This window comes from Leishmania braziliensis (assembly GCF_000002845.2).
Source record: "Leishmania braziliensis MHOM/BR/75/M2904 contig, possible fusion of chromosomes 20 and 34".
Taxonomy (NCBI): domain Eukaryota; phylum Euglenozoa; class Kinetoplastea; order Trypanosomatida; family Trypanosomatidae; genus Leishmania; species Leishmania braziliensis.
The window spans coordinates 479,547-500,741 of NC_017948.1; the positions used below are offsets into that span (position 1 = coordinate 479,547).

General features: G+C 55.7%; 6 protein-coding genes across 6 annotated transcripts; all 6 read left to right on the forward strand.

Annotated features, from left to right (window-relative positions):
- Positions 1 to 317: 317 nt before the first annotated feature.
- LBRM_20_5500 (putative calpain-like cysteine peptidase) lies at positions 318 to 773 on the forward strand (the record flags this gene model as incomplete). Its single annotated transcript, XM_003723051.1, has 1 exon — positions 318 to 773. One exon carries the CDS (start codon positions 318 to 320, stop codon positions 771 to 773), a length of 456 nt encoding a protein of 151 aa, XP_003723099.1.
- Positions 774 to 3,997: 3,224 nt separating this feature from the next.
- On the forward strand, positions 3,998 to 4,843 carry LBRM_20_5510 (conserved hypothetical protein; the record flags this gene model as incomplete). The annotated part of the gene is made up of 1 exon (XM_003723052.1): positions 3,998 to 4,843. One exon carries the CDS (start codon positions 3,998 to 4,000, stop codon positions 4,841 to 4,843), a length of 846 nt encoding a protein of 281 aa, XP_003723100.1.
- Positions 4,844 to 8,674: 3,831 nt separating this feature from the next.
- On the forward strand, positions 8,675 to 9,085 carry LBRM_20_5520 (putative calpain-like cysteine peptidase; the record flags this gene model as incomplete). The annotated part of the gene is made up of 1 exon (XM_003723053.1): positions 8,675 to 9,085. The coding sequence occupies one exon, from the start codon at positions 8,675 to 8,677 to the stop codon at positions 9,083 to 9,085; it is 411 nt and encodes a 136-aa protein (XP_003723101.1).
- A 1,959-nt stretch (positions 9,086 to 11,044) lies between these two features.
- Positions 11,045 to 11,440, forward strand: LBRM_20_5530 (putative calpain-like cysteine peptidase; the record flags this gene model as incomplete). The annotated part of the gene is made up of 1 exon (XM_003723054.1): positions 11,045 to 11,440. One exon carries the CDS (start codon positions 11,045 to 11,047, stop codon positions 11,438 to 11,440), a length of 396 nt encoding a protein of 131 aa, XP_003723102.1.
- A 4,099-nt stretch (positions 11,441 to 15,539) lies between these two features.
- Positions 15,540 to 16,709, forward strand: LBRM_20_5540 (conserved hypothetical protein; the record flags this gene model as incomplete). Its single annotated transcript, XM_003723055.1, has 1 exon — positions 15,540 to 16,709. The coding sequence occupies one exon, from the start codon at positions 15,540 to 15,542 to the stop codon at positions 16,707 to 16,709; it is 1,170 nt and encodes a 389-aa protein (XP_003723103.1).
- Positions 16,710 to 19,280: 2,571 nt separating this feature from the next.
- On the forward strand, positions 19,281 to 20,375 carry LBRM_20_5550 (kinase-like protein; the record flags this gene model as incomplete). The annotated part of the gene is made up of 1 exon (XM_003723056.1): positions 19,281 to 20,375. One exon carries the CDS (start codon positions 19,281 to 19,283, stop codon positions 20,373 to 20,375), a length of 1,095 nt encoding a protein of 364 aa, XP_003723104.1.
- Positions 20,376 to 21,195: the final 820 nt, after the last annotated feature.

Genomic DNA, 21,195 nt, shown 5'->3' on the forward strand with positions numbered 1-21,195 from the left:
TCCCCGAAGTTGCTGCTGTTGCTCTTTCTTTCTTTCTCTGTCTTACTCGTCCTCTCACTCTCTATTACGTGCTCTAATCTGTCGTGCTCTCTCCATCACCCCCTCCCCGTCTTAGTGTGTTTTTGTACGTTTTTTTTTTTTCAAGTTGAGACTTCCGCATCCGAGAGGCATCTCAAAGTTGCTGCTCACCTCATTCGCTCTTTCATCACCAGCAATCTCTCTTGCACTGCTTACTCGGGTCTGTACCTTTCGTTTTCTAAGAAACAGCGCACATCCCCGCACATCACAGACATACACGCGCGCGTACGTCAGAAGCCATGGGGAACAAGCAGTCGCACGCTCAGGGTGAGTTCCGTTACGATGGCCCCGTCAATTTCTCCCACGACGAGAAGGTGCCAGTGTTTGAGGAGAAGAATGGCCTTCTCTTCCGCCTTGTGAACAGCAAGAGTAAGTGCTGGGGCTTCTACAGCGACTCGAAGAAGTACGAGTTCCACGTGAAGGTGACGTTTGGCCCGCATTCGCGTAACCTCCAGGCGCTAGGCAACACGTACCTCTCCGAGGACCCGGATGGCGGCTGGGTGGCCAAGACGATTGTTTACCCGTGCATGACGGAGCCCTTCATCCAGGGTGATGTGGTAGGCTTTACCTCGGTAGTGAACGCCGTGTTGCTGACGACAGAGTACAAGGAGCGCCGCAAGGAGGAGAAGAAGGCGGCCAAGAAGGCTGCGAGGGAGGCTGAGAACGGAGACGAGCTCGGCAGCAACCCGCAATAGACAAATATCGGAGGAAAAAATACTTGAAAACGTGAACGAACGGAAGAAGGTGCGGTCGAAATGTGCAATGGGCCGAGCGAAAGAGCGAGAGACGTAGTGCAGCGAGTGGAGGTGAGCAGGGCGCGAAAAGGTCGACCCCCCCACACACACACACACACCCACGCGTCCACTCAAGCACGTCCGCTGACGCACATGTTTTCAGGCTGTGAAATTTTTTTTTGTGTGTATACGTGCATGTGCCTGTGCTGTTGCGCGTCTCCCTATGCGTCTTGTGCGACTCAGCTTCCCTGGCCGAAGTGTCTCTTTCCCTTTTTTTTCGCGTCTTTCCTGCTGTGCTCTGCCAACGCGCTCATACGCCCTCAGCCACTTTCCCCATGTGCGTTAAGCGCACACACACACATTTTTCTTGTCTCCCTCTCAGCCCCCTCCTTGCAGGAGGCACGCCCATCTCTTCCCCCCTTCTTCCTCCATATAGCCGACTTGTTACGCGAAGAAAAATGAAAACGAAAAATCCCTTCAAGTCTCTTTTACTGTTGTTTTATTTCTTCTGTTGTTGATGTCTCTTGCGGCTCATAGGCGGGTGCATGGATGCGTTGTGCGTCTACACGCCGCCTCATCCCCCGCTTGGTTGTTTGCTGGTTTGACTCCCCCCTTTCCTCCTCCTTGCCGCTTTCTTTTCCCTCTGCCATACGTTTTGTTTTCTCTCTTGTGGCACCCCCCTTCACTAGGCAGAGAGGGAAAGCGAGCGACCGCCTCTGTCTGTGCTCCTGCCTCGCCCTTCCCTGTTTTCTCCCAACACGCAACCACCCGCAGCACCGCACACGCATGCATAGAGGCAGTCCAGTTTCCCCTCTCTCCTCGGGGTACCCCCTTCACACACTCCGCGCCCACACAGGTGATGCTACAATCATCATGATAGTGTGATGACGAGACTGCGCCATTTTGTTTTCTCCCTTTCCCTCTCTGGCTCGTTGTCTTGTTATTTGCTCTCAATTCGGAGGAAAGTGTGTGCACACATGAAGGATCGTGCCCACTGATCAAGGGGTAAGCAGTGTGTGTGTGTGTGTAAACTCGGTCACGTCAACGTCTCTTTTCCCTCCCACTACGTGCCCCTTTCATCCCTGTCGGCGCTGCAGTCTGCATCTCGACTTCCTCATTTTTTTCGCTTCTTTTTTTTCTTTAGGTGTGCCCGTGCGAGTCGGTGTTTGTGTAGCGGTGTCTCTGCCTCTATGTGTGCGCGTCTGTGCATGTATGCACGTGTATGGTTGTGTGTGCGTGCTTGTGTGTCTGGCCACATTGTGTCTACCCTCCCTCTCTTTCTCCCTTTTTTCTCTTCGAATTTGTTCTACACGTTCCGCGTCAGCTTTTTTTGATCCTACTGGTTTCAACGATGCTCAAAGAAGCGGAAAATGGGAAGACAGACAAGCAGCGCAACAGCAACATAAATTAAGCGGCAAACACATATATATATACACATGCATGCATGCACCCAGGGCATGCCATCAGCATTCCTCGCTCTTTCCGTCTCTGGTGACTCGAAGTTGTGATTCCGTTCTGTTTCTTCTTTCGCTTTGCCTTCGCTTTCCCTTTGACGTGTATGTATGCATGCATGTGTGTGTGTGTGTGTGTGTCTGTGCTCGTAGGCGCATGCTTTCTCCCTCCCTCTTCCTCTAAATTTATGTTTCTTCCACCACAGCTTCTTTGCCATTTCCAGTGTCGTTTTATTTATTGATTTTTTTCTCCCTCCCTCTCTCCGTCTGGTCATGCCCTTGTAATTCATCACTTTCGCTCTCTCCTCTCGAGTGTGCACACGCATGTAAGTAATGCTTCTGTGTGTGCGTGTCGGATGCTCTGTTGTGTATTTACCTCGTTTCTCCTTTTTCTTCTTCCCTCTTGTTCTTCCTTGTCTCTCCTGATAAGGGGGGAGGCGGATGGTGGTGGTGGGGATGTCGGTGGGAAAAGGGGAAAAAAAGTGCACGTGCCCATTGAGTGCCAATGCCGTTCACAAGCACACACGCACACGCATGTCACCTGTGTCTTATGTAGCCCTTACGTCTTCACCTCCACTCTTCTCTCTCTCTTTCTTCCCCCCCCCCCCCCCTCCTCCCCCCTCCCCCAGTGGTGCTCTCATGCGCTCACACGCACCTGGGAGGTGAGGCGATCATCAGGGAGCGGCAGGGGAGGGAGGGAGGGAGGGAGGGGGGAAGCAAATGAGGAGGCAGATGCCAAAGAGAGAGAGAGAGAGTGGATGGGGTGCGGAGAGACGTGAGCTAAGACGAATGCCAATGCGCCTTTACGCGCGTCTGTGCATCTGACGTGGGCACACAAAGCTGGAAAACAAAGAGAGAAAAAAGGACGAGTATGTGCCTGCCTGTGTATCGTTTCTTCCATCCTTTCACACTACTTCCCCGGCACTACCACATGAGCACCAGTGAACTCCAGCTTTGATCATATGAGCAGTAAACAAATATGCACGTGCACAAGCGTACCCGCTAAATAAAAAAAAAATACTCATTCAGTCTCCCACTGACCTTGGGGAGGGGGTGACTGAGATGCGCATGTATGTGTGCAGCTCTGTTTCTCTGTCTTTGTTTTCCCACCCTAGAGTGCGCGTGGCGAGTGGAAAGGCGGACAGGAGTTCTTGTTGAGCGCGTTGCCTTTTCTCTCCGGTCACCCGAGCCGAGTTCATTCGGTGCGAGAGCGAAGGGGAGGAAAGGAAGAGTCGCCTTCTAAAGATTTCTCTCTGTACTTCCATGTGCCTCTGTTCCCACGTGCACGCTATGAATGTACACCTGTTGCTGTTGGTGCTTCACCAAGATTTGGTCACACACATCATGCATATCTTCACTGTCCCTCCGTCGCGTCTTTCTTTCTCCCTATCGGGCGTTTGTTCGCGGACACGGCTTGGGCGAGTCGTCACTGCTTGCTTGGCATCGCCATCTTCTCTGCCTCAACCCCATTGTGCTCACACGCATACACGCCTCTCCCTACAAGGCTACTACTACAGCAGCCCCAGCAAGAGCACACACGCGCGTACGCACGCAGTCGCTCCCCTCCACTACCCTTCCCCCACAGCTGGCCCTTACCATCATCATCCCCCTAAGCGTTTGTTCACGCCACCCCGCAAGACCACACACATCGTGGTCTGTGGGTTCTCATTTCAGTGCACTGCACCCCCCCCCCCCCCCCCACACACACACACCGAAGCCAGCAGGCCTACAAGGATGGAGAAGGCGAAGGAAATCCAGACGAAGCTGGATAGCCTCCAGCAGGAGATGTACACCGAGGTGGAGGCGTGTTATATGAAGTACAACAAAAGAAGAAATGCGATCTTCACGGCGCGCCGTGAAGCCGTTTCGGAGCTGATGGTGAAGAAGGAGCTGCCTGCAAACTTCTGGGCGCTTGCGCTCATCACCCAGTTGCAGATGAAGGACCGCGAGTCGACGACTACGCCCCACTTCCTTGGGCCGTACGATGAGGAGCTGCTCAAGACGTATCTGGAGGACATCGAGGTGGTGTATATGGAGAAGGGCCATCGCATCACGCTGCGCTTCAGGCCAAATCCATTTTTCGAGGAGACGGAGCTCTGGGCCGAGGAGGTTGAGATGCTGGATGGTGAGTCGGATGAGGAGGATGAGGTACCGCACGTGGAGGAGGGTTGGCGCTTTTCAGGTGTGACGTGGAAGGACGGGCACGGGCCACAGCTGGGCGACGACGAGAAGACCGAGGAAGATGATGCTGCCCCAGGCAGCAAGCGCCCGCGTTCGAGCAACGGTGGTTCGGCCGCCTCCGCTCTTTCCTCGACGCAGGGCCCCAGCGTGCTGGAGGTGTTCAGCGAGATGCCACCCCACCCGGAGGAAGACGAGGAGATGGATGAGGAGGACGACGACGCCATGGCGGACGCCATTGAGGAGTGGGAGGCGGAGATGGATGACCGCAAGATGCTGTTGTCGATGGTGGAACTGCTTGTTCACAACGACCCCGTCTCCGCCATGCGCGACGTTGGTGCTGCCGAGACTGGCGGGGGCAACAGTGAAGAGGCGGCAGCGAAGAAAGCGAAGATGGGGTGAGGAGGGAGGGGGCACTGCTCGCACCCCCTCCTCTGTGCACCTCTGCGTTTTGTTAGGGGCGCCCTTTGGCCTCGGGTCTTCTGCTTCTCACCGCGCAGTCTCCCTTACCTCGCGTTTGCGGAGTTTTGTGTTGAATTTTTTTGTTTAAGTGACGCGTGTCCTTCTCTGTGTACCTGAGTAGTGCCTAACCTGCGCGTAATGATCGTTTGTGCTTATGTGCACGTATGTCTGTGTGTCTTCTTCCCTCCCTCACCCCAATAAAGGCCCAGTCACACGCAGACGGGTGAGGGCGCCTTTGACGTCTGTCGGGGGTTGCAGAGGCTTCTGCACTACGCACCCCCCACATATCCGTTCATCCAACCGCCTCCTGCCCAACTGTATAGGTCGCGGTGTACAAGAGCAGAAACGCCCGTTGAACACCAAAGCATAACTACTCGAGCATCCCCGCAGCCCCTTACACAGAGACAGCTGAGACTGCGGGGATGCTCTGCAGACTCGGTCAGCATTTGAGGCGGACGTCGCTTACCACTGTATTTTCTTCCAGTGGTCGCACACTCGATGTTTCGTGTGCGCGCTTGTCCCTGCCAGAGTCGCCGTTCCTTCCACCACTTCTCAGCGCTTACGCAACCGCCTCGCCTTCTCCAGGCAGTGTTGCCTTCCACTGCTACCTCTGTTCTTATGCTTACTCCTCTCTTCGTGTATTGTATCGTGCACTCCATCACGGATGTAATCTTCCCCCCTAAGAGCACACCCACACACACACACACACACACACATCCAGACACGCATGCGCACACAGTCGCACACCTTTGTGGTTCCGCTAGGCGCTCTTTCTCTACCCCCACGTCTTCGCGCATTCGCCTCCCCCCTTTATCCCATTTTTTTCAACCTCCTTTTTCATATCGCACCCTCCTCTGCTCTACTTGTATTTTTGTACTCTCTGCGTGTGTATAGGCGTGTGTCTCTCTCTCACTGCAGCTGGGGATTACTTCATCAGCTCTCTCTTCCTCTTCCTGTGATCGCGTGCCGCAAGCGTCCGCCTCTCTGTCGTTTTTCTTGCCTCTTTCCTTGCGTATTGTGTGCTTGTGCTCGCTCCCTCACTCCCTCACTCCTCACCCAACCCCTCTCTCCACAGGCTCCACCCTCTTATCCCACATACCACCGCTCCTTCCCTTCCACCAAACTGTGATGTGGCTAGTAAGCACAGCGTCAGGATCCAGCAAGCGCAAGTCGCCGATGGCAGTGACAAGGGTGCTGAGGTCAACGACGACAACGTGGCAGACGAGAGCGCGGTAAGGTCGTCATAACTTCCCCCAACGCCGACTTAACTTCCTCAGGTAACGGGCGATGGCGCGTGGCTCTGGACCACGTGTCAGATACAGCGCTGTTGTCACCCTCAATCTCCACACCCGCATCCAGGCTTCAGTGAAGGTGAGACGTCGCTGGGCATCGCACTAGAGGGCAGTGCGCCGGGCTACGAGGCCGACCGGAGCTCGAGGCTGCCTACGCTGGTACCCTAGTCGAGTTACCACTCAGGTCAGCTCCTCCCCAACACGATGACCAGTGTTTACAGCAATCGCACCATGGCGGTGGATTTCTCTGTCTCCCCCGAGGCGCTCGACACTAGCGGCGACCAGAGCGGCGCCATTGTGGAGGACGAGTAGGCTCGACGGCGAGAAGCGCGCAAAGGGATGGACACGCACACAGGCACGCATGGATGTACGATTGACTGGGGACACCACCGCTCAGTGACTTGGGCGCCATGGTTCCTCTTTCCCTCCCCCTCCGTTTCTCTGGCGTATTTTTCATCGAAAGAGAAGCCGAACTCTGACGTAGGGGCGGGCTGGAAGGGGCCGCGCCATGTTAGTCGGGTGTACAGAGCAGAACGCCCGTTGAACCCAAAGCATAACTACTCGAGCATCCCCGCAGCCCCTTACACAGAGACAGCTGAGACTGCGGGGATGCTCTGCAGACTCGGTCAGCATTTGAGGCGGACGTCGCTTACCACTGTATTTTCTTCCAGTGGTCGCACACTCGATGTTTCGTGTGCGCGCTTGTCCCTGCCAGAGTCGCCGTTCCTTCCACCACTTCTCAGCGCTTACGCAACCGCCTCGCCTTCTCCAGGCAGTGTTGCCTTCCACTGCTACCTCTGTTCTTATGCTTACTCCTCTCTTCGTGTATTGTATCGTGCACTCCATCACGGATGTAATCTTCCCCCCTAAGAGCACACCCACACACACACACACACACACACATCCAGACACGCATGCGCACACAGTCGCACACCTTTGTGGTTGCGCTGGGCGCTCTTTCTCTACCCCCACGTCTTCGCGCATTCGCCTCCCCCCCTTTATCCCATTTTCTTCAACCTCCTTTTTCATCTCGCACCCTCCTCTGCTCTACTTGTATTTTTGTACTCTCTGCGTGTGTATAGGCCTGTGTCTCTCTCTCTCTCTCACTGCAGCTGGGGATTACTTCATCAGCTCTCTCTTCCTCTTCCTGTGATCGCGTGCCGCAAGCGTCCGCCTCTCTGTCGTTTTTCTTGCCTCTTTCCTTGCGTATTGTGTGCTTGTGCTCGCTCCCTCACTCCTCACCCAACCCCTCTCTCCACAGGCTCCACCCTCTTATCCCACATACCACCGCTCCTTCCCTTCCACCAAACTGTGATGTGGCTAGTAAGCACAGCGTCAGGATCCAGCAAGCGCAAGTCGCCGATGGCAGTGACAAGGGTGCTGAGGTCAACGACGACAACGTGGCAGACGAGACCGCGGTAAGGTCGTCATAACTTCCCCCAACGCCGACTTAACTTCCTCAGGTAACGGGCGATGGCGCGTGGCTCTGGACCACGTGTCAGATACAGCGCTGTTGTCACCCTCAATCTCCACACCCGCATCCAGGCTTCAGTGAAGGTGAGACGTCGCTGGGCATCGCACTAGAGGGCAGTGCGCCGGGCTACGAGGCCGACCGGAGCTCGAGGCTGCCTACGCTGGTACCCTAGTCGAGTTACCACTCAGGTCAGCTCCTCCCCAACACGATGACCAGTGTTTACAGCAATCGCACCATGGCGGTGGATTTCTCTGTCTCCCCCGAGGCGCTCGACACTAGCGGCGACCAGAGCGGCGCCATTGTGGAGGACGAGTAGGCTCGACGGCGAGAAGCGCGCAAAGGGATGGACACGCACACAGGCACGCATGGATGTACGATTGACTGGGGACACCACCGCTCAGTGACTTGGGCGCCATGGTTCCTCTTTCCCTCCCCCTCCGTTTCTCTGGCGTATTTTTCATCGAAAGAGAAGCCGAACTCTGGACTGTAGGGGTGCAAAAAAAAAATGGAGGACGAAAAGGAAAGCACACCCCTTGAGCACTTCTCCCTCTCCCCCACGTTCGGCTGTCGAGCACACATGCGTCTGTGTGCGCCTCTCATTCAGCATGGAGAAAGACAGCAACCACAAAAAAAGCGTCGAGCAAGGGCAGCAACGGCATGTATGTCCTCCCTATTCTCTCTCTATTGTTTGCGTTCTCTCTCTGCCACCCGACCCACCCATCCCCAGTCGTTTTGTCATCCCTCTCCTTCTTTCCTTCCCCCCATCCCCTCTCTTTTCTGCGGTGCACAACGACAACGACGGATTCGATGTCAACACCAGCAATTTCCTACTCTCCGCTGCGTCTCTTGTCCTTGTGAGTGGGCGTCGGAGCAGCTTCGACAACGGCAACGGCAAGCCCAAACGGGTGAGAGCGAGGTGTGTCGCACATTTTTTTCATATTTATTGGGTGGGGGCCTCACATAGTGGACTCTTACTACCCATTAAACAAAAAGTGGAGGTGAGAGATGGGCGGCTCAAACTCCACCAAGCGAGGGGTCACGTACAAGAATGGCAGCCCCGCCTTCAAGGGCGATGAGGTGGTGAAGGGCTTTGATAAGGACAATGGTCTTCTCTTCCGCATCGTTAAGAAGAAGAAGGGGGGGGAGACGTGGGCCTTCTACAACGACACAACGCAGTACAACATGGTCATCAAGGTCATCTTCACTACTGGCTGCGAGCTAACCGCACTCGGGAGCACAAAGTTATTAGAGAGGGAGAAGGGCGAGTGGGTTGCCACTGTCATGGTGATGCCTGGCAGGACGGAGATGTTTGTAGAGGGGAAAATCGAAGGCTTCAAGTCGAATATGGACGCCTACCCCGTCATGGGCGACAACAGCGGCAATCGTCTGGCTAAAGTGGGAATGAAAGCGAGCTGACCGTGTGTGTGTGTGTGTGTGTGTGTGTGTGTGTGGGGTGCACGTTTTCTTCTGCATCAGCCGTAGATGTGCGTCTAAATATGCGCACACGTGTGTGAAGTTCCGCCGCGCTGCGTGCAACCATATGGAGAGAACGATGACCTCAAGACACCAGCGCCAGATGCTTGTGTCGGGGCGCCATTTATGGAGGAGCAAAATGGAACGCTTTTGCTGTTTGCCACTGTTGTTGCTGTCCTGTAGTGAAGCCGGCGGTGGCAGATTTATGTAGGTGCTGCAGCACGTTATCGTGTCGCCTCCCATAGCCCCACCCCATCGCTACCCCCCGCTTTTCCCGTTTGACCACGTGTGTGCATATATGTGCATCTGTAATGTACTTCCATTGTTATGAGGGCTTTACACCTTTTTAGCTGCGCGTTTATGTGGAAGGCTCGTCCGCTTGTGCGAGTCGCCAGAATGCCACCTATCCCTCTTTCCCCCCTCTCTATCACGTTGGTGTCTGTCTGTGCCTTGTTGGAGCGTTCTCGTACGCACCTACGCACTGACATACACACATACCCACAAGGACACACGTTGAGTCGCAAGCTGTGCTAACATGTGAGCTGATATGTGTCTATGCGTGTGGGTTTCTCACGACGTAAAGCGTATGGCCGCAATAGCCACGTTGCTGCAAGGCGTGGGGAGGGGGAGGGGCGCATTATGCACGCGTGTCCCCCCTTTTTTGTGCGTTGTTTTCCATGTAGCGACTCGTTTTCTCTTTCACTACATGCCGTGTGCATCATCATCTCTCTCTATTCAACTCCCTCCCTCCCTCTGTTTCTCCATTTCCTCGTTCCTTCCCTTATGATGTTGTCTGCCTTTTGCCCGCGCGCCTGTGTGCGTGTGTTTCTCTCCCCTCACAGACGTGTGCCAATGTCTCCCTCTCCCTCGTCCTTTCCCTTCGCTGTGTTGCAAGCATGACGCGCGTGTGTAGTCGCTTGGTGTTACTGCGCTGAAGATATCAGAAGTGCAAAGAGAGGAAGGGAGGTCGACGCACCGGTGTGCGGCAGCTTTCTCTCTGTTCATTCACATATATACATATATTTCTTTGTTACTACTACTACTACTACTACCGCTTTGTCTATCGGCGTCACTGGCTCCCTATCCACCTTTCTTCTTCCCTATTCCCATCACCCTCGTTATAGTTTATCAGTGCGCCACCGCTGACTTCGAGGAGCAAGGAGTGGAGCTCAGCAGTGTTGCTACCAGGTCGTTCTGTGAAAGCCAATTTCTCTTCTCATCCCTCCATGCCTCCACCAGCTATCCACTCAAATACGACGGCCAGCCTCTCTCCATGTCTCCATACTGGTCTCCATGCTCTGCAGCTTGCAACGCAGCCGCTGCCGAAGGGATTCAGCTGCGCAGGGGCTCTCTCGGTTCTTCTCTCTACCTTCTTTGTTCACATCCAAGCACTTTGTCTCCCTCTTTCTCTTTCCCCATTCTGCCCGTGTCTTCCTCGCACAATGTACGCCCACCCACCCACACACACACACACACACACACACGTCGCTTGTGCTCTCCCTCCACCGCTTTTTATCCACACGCACACATGCGTGCGCGTAAAACAAAACAAAAAAAAAAACGAATTGCGCTGTGCACATTCGAACCACCACTTTGTCTTTGCCTCTCCCTTCAACCCCTTTCATCTTCCGTGGCGTCCTCTCAACAGTCTGTCGTCTCTGTTTGCTCTCTTTGCCATCACTTTACACCCATACACCCCCCTCCCCCCACTCCCCCCACTCCCCCCACTCCCCCCACTCCCCCCACTCCCCTCTCTCTGCCTTGTGGGTTTCTTCAGTTCACATATATTCATCATCATCTTTTATTTCCTATCCTATTCTCTCTCTCTCGAAAGCCTTCTTCGGTTTCAATACCGTTCAGTTACTACCTCCCACTCAGCGCACGCGCGTATATTTCGTCAGAATGGGCTGTGGTGCATCTTCTGAGGGCAGCAGCGTCACCTACGTGAACGGAAAGCCCACATTCGTCGGTGATGAGGTGACGAAGGGCTTCGAGAAGGACAATGGACTACTCTTCCGCATTGTGAACAAGAAGAAGAAGCAGTGGGCATACTACAACGACACAACGCAGTACGAAATGCACGTGCTGGTCACCTTCAACGAGGACTGCGACATCAAGGCTCTCGGCAAGACGAAGCTGGAACAGCAAGAGAACGGGGAGTGGGTAGGCTCCGTGGTGGTGTATCCATGCGAGACGGAGCTATTCATTGAGGGCCGTGTGAACGGCTTCAAGTCAAAGATGGATGCCTTGCCGCTCTCGGAGGAGTACCGCCAGCGCCAGGCAGAGAAGGAGAAATAGAGAGAAAAACCAAAAGGGAATCGAAGAAGAGGAAGAAAAAGCAGCGAGTAGACAAGAGTGCTTCAGGGATGAGTGAGAGGGGAGGGGAGTTGCAGAGGGGGGCATGACCATTGAGGTAGGGTGCAACGCCGCGGTCAAACAGAAGCACTCGTGGGTGAATGTCAAGAGGGGGTTTCTAAGGAGTGTGAGGGAGAACGGGATCAATATGCTAGTAGGGTGGGGTCGAGCCGGGGTTGGGGCTTTCGTTTTTCTCTCTTCGGGACCTCTCTCTCACTCACCTCTGAAGCACTCTCGTCTACCCTCAGCTCAACTTTCTTCTTCCCCTCTCCGCCTTCACGTTATTCTACACCCATTCATCCCCTCCCCCCACACACCCAACCGTACGCCTGTGCAAGTGCCAGGGTCGGTGTGGATGGCGTACGTGCCTTTCTGTCTGTTTGGAGTGAAGGTGGCTGACTAGGAGTGGTGTGTGTCTCCCTCTCTCTCTCTTGTCCACTCCCTTTCAATCTGGGGGAGTGTGTGTGTGTGTGTCTCCGCCTCTCCTTGCCTCCCAGTCCCGCACCACACAGTCCTCCTCGTTTTCTGTTTGGTTGTGACCTGCCGTGTCTTGTGCTGTCTGTTGTCTCCCCCCCTCTCCCTCTCTCCCCCTCCCTCCCCTCGCGAAGAAAAGAAAGACGACGATGGCGGCGGCGCACTTCCCCTCCCCCATTTGTATGTATTTGTTTGTTCCCTTGGCTTTTTTCTTTGTGCTTTCTTCGTTCTATTTTTCCCCCTCTTCCCATTTCTATTTCTTCATTGTGTTTCGTGAGCACGCTTGGGTCTTCAAAGGTTCAGCCTTCTTCTTTTCTTTGCAGGCTGCCCACTTGCCCTTCCCCATGTAGACACACCCACACACACGCCTTCTCACTCATTCACTCAACACCATGCGCAACGCATACATGTCTCTTACAGCTCTCTCTCTCTCTCTCTCTCATCACTTCTGCCATTTTTGCCACATGATCGAAACTGCCCTTGTTTGTGTTTATGTGTCTCCTCCTTTGTTGTTTCTTTTGTTTCGCCAGAACGCACGTGCACACTTTTAGGTTTGCTGTGCGTGTGGGGGTTTGCTTCATCATCATCCTCTCTCTCTAGCGTCAAGTGAAGGAGAGAGAGAGGATGCGCGATGATAGCGCTGACGATAGGGAAGAACGCACAACCGTGTGTCCGGCGGAGCGGTCATCATTTCTCAACACCTTTCATTTCTCTTCTGACTTCAGACCATCAACTGCAGCGCGCATCTTCACACATATACACACAGATACATACCTGCAAGTAAGACTGGCACGGGGGAAGGCGCGGGAGAGTCACGGCGACGGTCAAGACGGCAGCTACCACAGAGGCACGCAGCCGGAGCGAGAAAAAGGACCCGGGACGGATCGGTGGCTGCTACAGCGGCGGCGGCGGGGGGGGAGTGTGGAGGTGAAGGAATGAAAGGTGCTGCAGGACATAGCGGAAACGAGGAGAGGGCAACAACGTGCCCAGGTACATGCGCATGCATACACACACACACATGTCCATTCCCAAAGACATGTGTGTGTGTGTGTGTATGCATGCGTGCCAGTCCGTGATATAGGCGGGATGCTGTGTCTCCGCTGCCCTTGTGCTCGTTTTTTTCCCTTACCATACATTTCCCCGTGTTTCCCTGCATCTCATGTATGTGCTTGTGTGAATGTGTACTGGCTCTCCGACTGATCCACGTACATCTAGTCCTTTCTTTCCCTCCTTCGCAGTCTCTCCACGCCTGTCTCTCTCTCTCTCTCTCTCTCCCTCTCCTCGAGTGCGTTCATGTGAATTTGTGTGTATGCCTCCGTTGTTTCTTTCCTTTTTATTTTTCTCCAAAGCTCTTTTTATCGCTTCGATTCCTTTGTTAGCCCTCTACCATTTCCACCGACTCGCTTTCACTACTAGTAGAGTGATGTACAGGATGTTTCTCCTCCACTCCTTCTTCTCTCCCCCATTCCGCCCCTCTTATGTGTGCGTTGGCAAATATTCTTCGTATTTTACTGTATTGAGCTGTTGTCCTCTCTTTTTCGTTTCTTTTGCTTGTTGTTTTTATTTTCTTGGGTCTCTGTCTGTGCGTTTCTCTGTGTGTGTAAGTGGATCAGATTGGGGGGTATTTGCCACCTTTCTGTCGTACTTTTTTACATCCTCCTCTTTACTGCGCATTTCTTCTCCCTCGCTCGTTCCTCGTCTCATTAGTTCGTTTCTTTTGCAGTCTTCTTGCGCTTGTAGGACCTCCCCCTCCCATTGCTGCCTTCATACTTATCCTTGCCTTGTCTCCCGTGACTTCCACCACGGACTCGCTTTTCTATTCTCTCTTATTTCCCATCTTTGCCCGTGCGTGTGTGCGTGTATACGAATGCTGCGTAGGTGGTTCGCTCCTTTTTTTTTCTGGCAGCGGTCATGCCCCCCCTCCCCCCTCCCCCCTCTCTCGTCCATTCCATCGTCGCCATCCGCCTGTCCCTCTCAGTAGTTTTTTCTCCCGACACATATGCAAAGAGAGAGAGGGAGAGGGGGAGGGCGAGCGAGCTTGAGGGCGTGACGGGGCGGAGAGAATCGAGGCACAATGGGGCACAGAAGAGGAAAAAGAGGGGAAGAGGAGGTCTGCAGAGGGGCACTTACACGAAACACAACCGCGCGTTCCCCCCTTTTGTCCCTCCGCTGTGTGCTCTTGCCTTTATCCAAATGAAGGCAGGCCCCCGCCTTGCTCGCGCGGGCGAGGGAGACGCACAGCGCCACACTACGCTCTGACAAGAAGCCAGTCAAATAAAAAAGTCAATGACGCAGCGCGAGTGGTGCCAATACGAATGCAAAAGGGGAAAACGGAGTGCGCAGCAGACACGCGTGCAGTTTCCTGAAACGTGAAGTAGGGCATAAAAAGACAAGTGAATCTGTAAAGGCGCATCCCGCACGTTGGGGGCGAATGAAGCTATGACTGGCAGACAAACTTACCTGTACACACTTTGCCACGCGATAGTCCTTGCTTGCGAAACACGCATTCAGGTTGATGTATCACGATGTCCGACTTTCTCTCTTTTTTTTTTTTACTTTGTTGTCTTTCCTGGGGGTTTCGTTCTCTTTGCATATATATATATGTATGCATATGTATGTATATATATGTATGTGTATGCGGGTGACGGCGAAACATGAGCACGTGAGCGAGCAGGAGAGCAGAATAGCGAGGGAGACCGAGTGAGTCTCCCGACTAGTGACTGGAGTGCGTAAAGCAAGGAATAAAGCCGAAACCAATGACGCCAGCGCGCATAGACAAACAAGGAACAGAAAACACCAATCACGGTGGTGCGCTGTATGGCTGCATCACCGCTTGTGTGTGTGTGCTTATGGTGGACGTGCCACTCTTTGTTGACATGCACGGAAGACCGACGGCTGCACGCTATTGCGTCCTGGTGGAGGGAAAAAGCCGGAGAGGCTTAAGCGAGAGGGGGGCGACATCAGTGCGGTGCTCAAATTGCTGATGCCGAGTGGACGGTTACGCGGATGTGGCTCAGTATACTCCCCCTCCCACGGCGATCCACATTCTGTTTGGCAGTAGTCTTCTCCCCCAGTCGGTGTACACGTGTGTGTGTGTGTGTGCGCATATACGTGCCACGGTGAACTTCCGCCCCCGCCTCCTCCATCTGGCCCTCGTTTCTATCATCATCCCACTCTCGGCCACATACGCCCACGGAAACATAGGTTACCCACGCACTGTTCACTCCACGTTTATATTTCTCCACGCACTTCTGTCCCACCAACTCCTTTCCCCACCTCTGTCTTTGATAACTGCCTCCTTTGGTGTTCTCTATTTCTCCCCTTGTTACTTACTTACCTTACTCGCCCCTCACCCACATGTGCGCGTGCAACGGACAAGGCGAACGGAAAGCAGCACCCATATCAAGAGTTGCAGGCCAAGGCGCTGATAAAGCAACTGTTACTTCGTTGAGGCGGTGAAGGAGAAGGGGAGGGGGAGGCCATGCGTGCCACCCCTCTCTGGTTTCGCACGTCGCGCAAAGGACCAGGTAGCTGGTCAGAGCCGATTCTACTACACTCCCAACATCGCATGCGCAATGTTGGCAACGGGCCTGGGATGGCTGGTAGCCGTGTTCCCGCCAGTGGGTCGTCGGCTTTTCGACGAAGTGGCGGCGGAGTTGAGGCAACGCCGTGGGGCGCGCCTCCCATCGGAGCCTCCTCGGTTTTCTACGACGGCGCCGACAATGCCACGCATCACGCTCCCTATGGTCCCGGTGCACTGGGCGGGGACTGGGGCGACGCTGCTGCAAATCCTTCTCTGTACAGCTGGAAGGCTGACCCGTCACGCAATCGCCCGCCGCCAAACATCCAGCCGTCGCTGTCGGGATTGCGTGGCAATGGAGGCAGTAGTCTTTCGCAGAATGCAAAGCGTGTGGAGACGGCCTCGCGGCCTATCGAAAAGTTGGATGAGAGGGGCGGTGCTGGCGGAGACTTCAAGAGTGGCTCCACGAATACAAACTGGCTCGGCGGCCCGGCAGACGGCGCTATCCCCGACACGCTCGAGCGCGCCACGTTGCAGCACGCTTTTGGCTCCGGCGACTTCTCCATGGTGGATCGGCAGCAGCTGACTCTCACACGGTTGATACACCTCATGTTGGACGCCACGCTGAAGCCGCGCGACCCCGACAGCCGCGGGTTCGGTGGTGACGGCGCCACAAAGCTCGCAGAGCAGCGTGAGGAGCTCAAGACGATGGACCAGCGCATCGTACCGTTCCAGCACGACGACGTGATGAACGACTATCTAAAGAACATCGACAGACTACACAGCCCAAGTGGAGCGCTGTGCCAACGCGACGTACTCAAGGGTCGCCTGGTTGGGCTGCTCTTCTTCACAGAGTCGGAGCGCTCTCTGACCTTCATGCGGTACCTGCAGGTTTTTCACAAGAGGCACAGCCCTGACTTCGTCGTCGTCGCCGTGTCGCTCGCCGCGAAGGAGATGATGGACATTACGCGCTCCTTTGGCTTCTTTCACTGCACGCACCGTGACGGGGCGTCGTGGGTGTCGCGCGATGCTGGGCTGGTGCTGCGCCCTTTTGTTGCGCTTCCCCGCCTGATTGTGGTGAACGGCACAAGCGGGATCGAGGTCACCCGTGGCGGGGTAACAGCCGTCATGGCGAACCCGGAGACATGCTTCCAGGCATGGAGGCGCGGCAAGGGTGGGTTCCGGTACCGCGACTGGTTCAAGTCCATGTACATGTGACGTGACGGGGTGACGATGGACCGACGTTGATGGGGGAGGAGGCGGTAGGGAAAGCGGGTGAGGCCTAAGACATACACCCACGGCAGGGGGAGGACCTAGCATCATGCCAGACCCGATCTTTTTCGCTTGCCAGTGTAGGTGTTGGGTGTCCCCTCTTCCCATAGTCCCCTTTCCATTCATTGTGCGCGCTCTCTTTCTCGTTCTCTGCTTATGCGGAGGTCCCTTACAGAGGCTCCCTCGCCCGTCTTGCCCAACAACAACGCCCCCCCTCCCCCAACAACACACGCACCTGCGCGCCAAGTGCCGTTTCATTAGTTTCTCTCTTTCTCTGGCACGGCTTCTTTTCTAGTCTGTGGGCGCACTCGCACCGGACCTCTTTCCCCTTCCCAGTTTCCCCGTGATGTGGGAGCGACCCTTCACAGCTGACATTGCGATAGGGCAGCAGAAACACACACACACGCAAAAGTAGTGGAAATATCAAGATCGCCCAGCTAGGGCACTGCGTAGAGCGCGTGACCTCTGGACTGCGTCTGCCAGCAGCGGGAGAGGCAGGCCTGAGGCAGAGAGAAGAGTGAGGGTGCCAATTCCCCTGCGTAAGCACAGCTGCACCCATTATCGGTGTGTATGTGTGTGTGTGTGGGCCGTTGTCGCGGCCCAGCGCCGTCCCTGTTTCTCCCTCGACCCTTCCACTCTCTCTCTCTCGGTCTTTCTCACACTGCCCTTCACCCCATCCATTCCCCTCGGCCACTCTCCTCCCTGCGTCACCCGCCCATCTCTGACCCTCTTTCTTTTTCGTTTATATTTCTTTTCGCTTCTCTGTCGTCCGTGTGGCGGCGGAATCACACCTACGGGGGCGGTGCCATAAATTTCATCCCAACAGACTTGCACCTCTGTGTGCGTCTGACTCTTTCGCGCCCCATTTCTACACCCTCTTCTCTTCCCGTCGTTCCGCACAGCCTCCCCCCTCCCCGTCTTCGTCGTCGTCGTTTCCGTGAATTTTTTTGTATTGGACACGGACCCCGACAAATTACCCCCAGCGCCCCGCATCCCCTTAACGCGCTCTTACCCTCCCTCACCACCTCGAAATCCCACCGTGCACACCCCCTACACCTCCGCGCCTTTAAGCACCCACTGCTTGTGAGCTTTTCTTCTTATCCAGCCACTTCTGCAATTCGTGCTGGGATAACGGCGTCTTCAGCAACCTCGCATCATCAGCACCGACCCGCTCCCACTCCCTCAGAGCCCTTAGGCGACCCCATTTTTTTAGTCCCTTGTCCCCCCTTCTCCCTACACGCACGCTCACGTACAGACTCGTTTGCGGGTTTCGCGTGTTCACCTTAGAAGCAAAGAGTGGATTTCTCCACTTCTCTGCGCCCCCCCCCTTTCCCTCTCTCCCAGGCAAAGGCACACCACTTCGCATCGACGTGAAAAGTAGTCCGTCCGTGTCTAGACCCCCCCTCTCCCCACCATATACACGCCCGCGCGCTTTCCTTTCCCTCCTTCACGTCAGAAACACGTGGGTGCCGAAGGTCTCGCATTGGTGCCTCTTCGTTGCTTTCTCCGTGCCCTTCTCCCGTTGTGTCTCCGCAGTGGATGCCCCTTTGGAAATAGTCAAAGTACGGCCAACCACACTCACGGAAACTGCGCCAAAGGAGAGCACCGAGAAGAGAAGGGGAAAACAGCCCCCCCCCCCCCCCCCCCCACACACACACACACAAGCCCCAACACAGAGAGCGACTCCCTCGTTCTGTGCCCCTCTCTATCATATTTTACAACAACCACTTGTAGGGCCGAATACCGGACACCTCCTCAACCCTTCCCTGCCCCCCCCCCCCTTTTCTTTATTATTCCTTCCTCGCCTTCACCCTCTCTTTCCCGGTTGCGTAGTTGCCTAAGGCCCGCGAGGCCCACCTTGCGACGCCGCCTTCCGTTGTACTCCCCTCGCTCCCATCTCGTTTTCTTCTGTTCTCTCGTTCTCCACCACTTTGTACGCGCTACTCAAGCGAAAATAATCAAACAAACCAAACAAACAACAGTACGAAACAAGAACAAACGTCGGCTGTGACCCCACCGCACGACCGTGACTCCTTTCTTGCCTTCCTTCCTTCCTTCCTTCTCTCTTCTGCTGTGCTGTCGTTGCTGTTGCGTGTTCTCTCTTCGTTTTTTTTTCCCTCTTCTCTTCTTCTACCGAAAGACCTGACGTGTCTGCGCAGCAGCGAAATCCATCAGGCGAGTGTGTTCTAACCGCCCCCCTCTCCTCTGTTTTTTTCTGTTTCTTTGTTCTTCCACGTTGATAGCCGTCACAATACCCCTTCCCCCCTCCCCCAGAAAAGAAGGCGCATCTTCCCTCTCTCTACGTGGCTGTTCGCTCTGGTGTCACTGCCTTAGCAGAGGTGTAGAGCGGTCTACAAGGAGTTAGAGAGCGATAAGTGCGCGCGAAGACGGCGGCACATCACGCAGAGAATCATTGACTTGGAGGGAAAAGCACCGCCCTCACTCCGCTACTCCTTGGCAAGACGGTGCGCAGAGGTCGTCGGCTTCCACATTAACCCTTGCAACACACCCTCAGAGATGTCGGAGGCCCTGCCAGAAAGAAACAGCGGCTCCGCGGCGCATGATGAGGTCCATGTCAGGAATGCGCCTAAAGTCCTCTCAGAAGAGGAAGTGCACCGTCGCAACGTCCTCTTTTTGAGTGTGATGCGGTCTGCCTGCATTGCGATGCGAGTGGGCGACGACCCGGAGTATATGTGGACGCCGCAGGAGCTCGGCGCTGGGGCGTTCGGTGTCGTGACCCTTTCGTACCGTCACGAGGGTGGCGGTGCGTGGCGCAGGATGGCGGTGAAGCGCATATCGCTGCGCAAAGAAACACGTCTCTCGGCCGTGATCGAGATGGTGCGGTGCGCTGGCCGCGAGGTGGCGCTGTGCCGTCGCGCTGGGGCGTCGCCGCACGTTGTGCCAATGCACAAGCCGTGGTTTGACTGCCGGGCGGGCGCGATCGCGCTGCCGATGGACGCCGGCGACTGCAACCTGGAGCAGTACGCGGTGCGCTGCGGATTTCAGTACCCCCCGCTGGTGCTGCTGTCGTTGTGCGTGCAGTGCGCGCGTGCTGTGGCGCATGTGCATCGGTGCGGCGTGGTGCACCGTGACGTGAAGCCTGACAACTTCGTGGTGAATGCTGCCGGCACCGTTGCTGGTGCTGACGATGGCAGCAGCAGTGATGGTGACTACAGCGACGCGCGGCCGCCGCATGTGCGCATACTTGACTTTGGGCTCGCGTGCGGTGTGGAGGAGGTCGGGCCGGAGTTGAGGCGTTGCGTGGGGACGCCGCACTACATGGCGCCGGAGACGTTTCCACACAATTGCGACTGCGACGTGCCTGCGGCGCGTGACGTGTGGAGTCTCGGGGTGACGTTGTTTCGATTGTCCACTGGCGTCTTTCCAGCCTTTGGTTGCGACGCCGTCGTGTCTTGGCCTCCCGCAAACGTCTCCTCTACGGGCTTGTTGCCTCTCACCGTAGATCACAGCGGGCAGTTGTTGAGCGAGTTTCGTGCCATGCCAGCCGTTTCCGCGTCGATACTTGCGGTGAACCTGCGCCGTCGACCGACTTTAGCGCGTGTTCTACTGCATCTGCAGGGCATTGGTGAGGTTGTAGAGCCGGTGCTGTGACGCGTCTCGTCCTGTGTCTACCAGCTGTGCGTGTGTCGCCAGGATGTAGTAGTTGCAGCGTACGCGACCCCGAAAACCGCTGAGGCGCTGGCGCTCCCGTGGCACCGCCGACCCAGCGACACTTTCCTCATGAAGAGGGGAGCTGGTGGGGCGGAGGGGCGAGCGCTCGGCCTCCGTGCCCTTATTGCACAGGACTGAGAGGTGTCGAACTCGAATGCCGTTACCACAGCAGCGCAACAGCAGTTTATGGCGGACACCACTACGGTGCGCGCGCAGTCGTGCTCCACCGCTGGAGTCATTCGTTTTGCCGCGCGTATTGCACGTTGTGACGCATCCTGGAGACAAGGAGTCGTGGAAACGGTGCTCGCGGTTGTGTCCTCTGCTCCACTGCGCGGAGCTCTCGCAAGGTGTGGCGTCCACGCAGCTGTCATCGCGTTCGCGAAGGACGCCGTCAACAGTTCCCCTCTACATCGACACTTTGCTGGCAATGCCCTTGCTGCGTGAAAGTGGCTGCCTGGCTTCTTGCGCGATTCACGAGAGGCTTCCGTCGCAGCTGCATGGAGCTTACCGCTGCTGCGAGGCGCTGCAGCTGGAACGGTCACTCCGGTGAGGTTCGGAAGAGGTCACAGCGGTGGGTGTCGGGTCGCGCCCCCCCCCCCCCCCCCTCCCAAAGTGAAGGGACTCGGATCTTCCTCTTGCGCGTCCGCGCATCAAACAAGGCTCCCTCCCCCTTGCTTAATTGGACTCCTTTTTCCCCCACCGGCGTAGGTCTGCGCTGGTCTCCCTCTGTGCGCGTCACTTTTATTCGTTGAGTGATGGT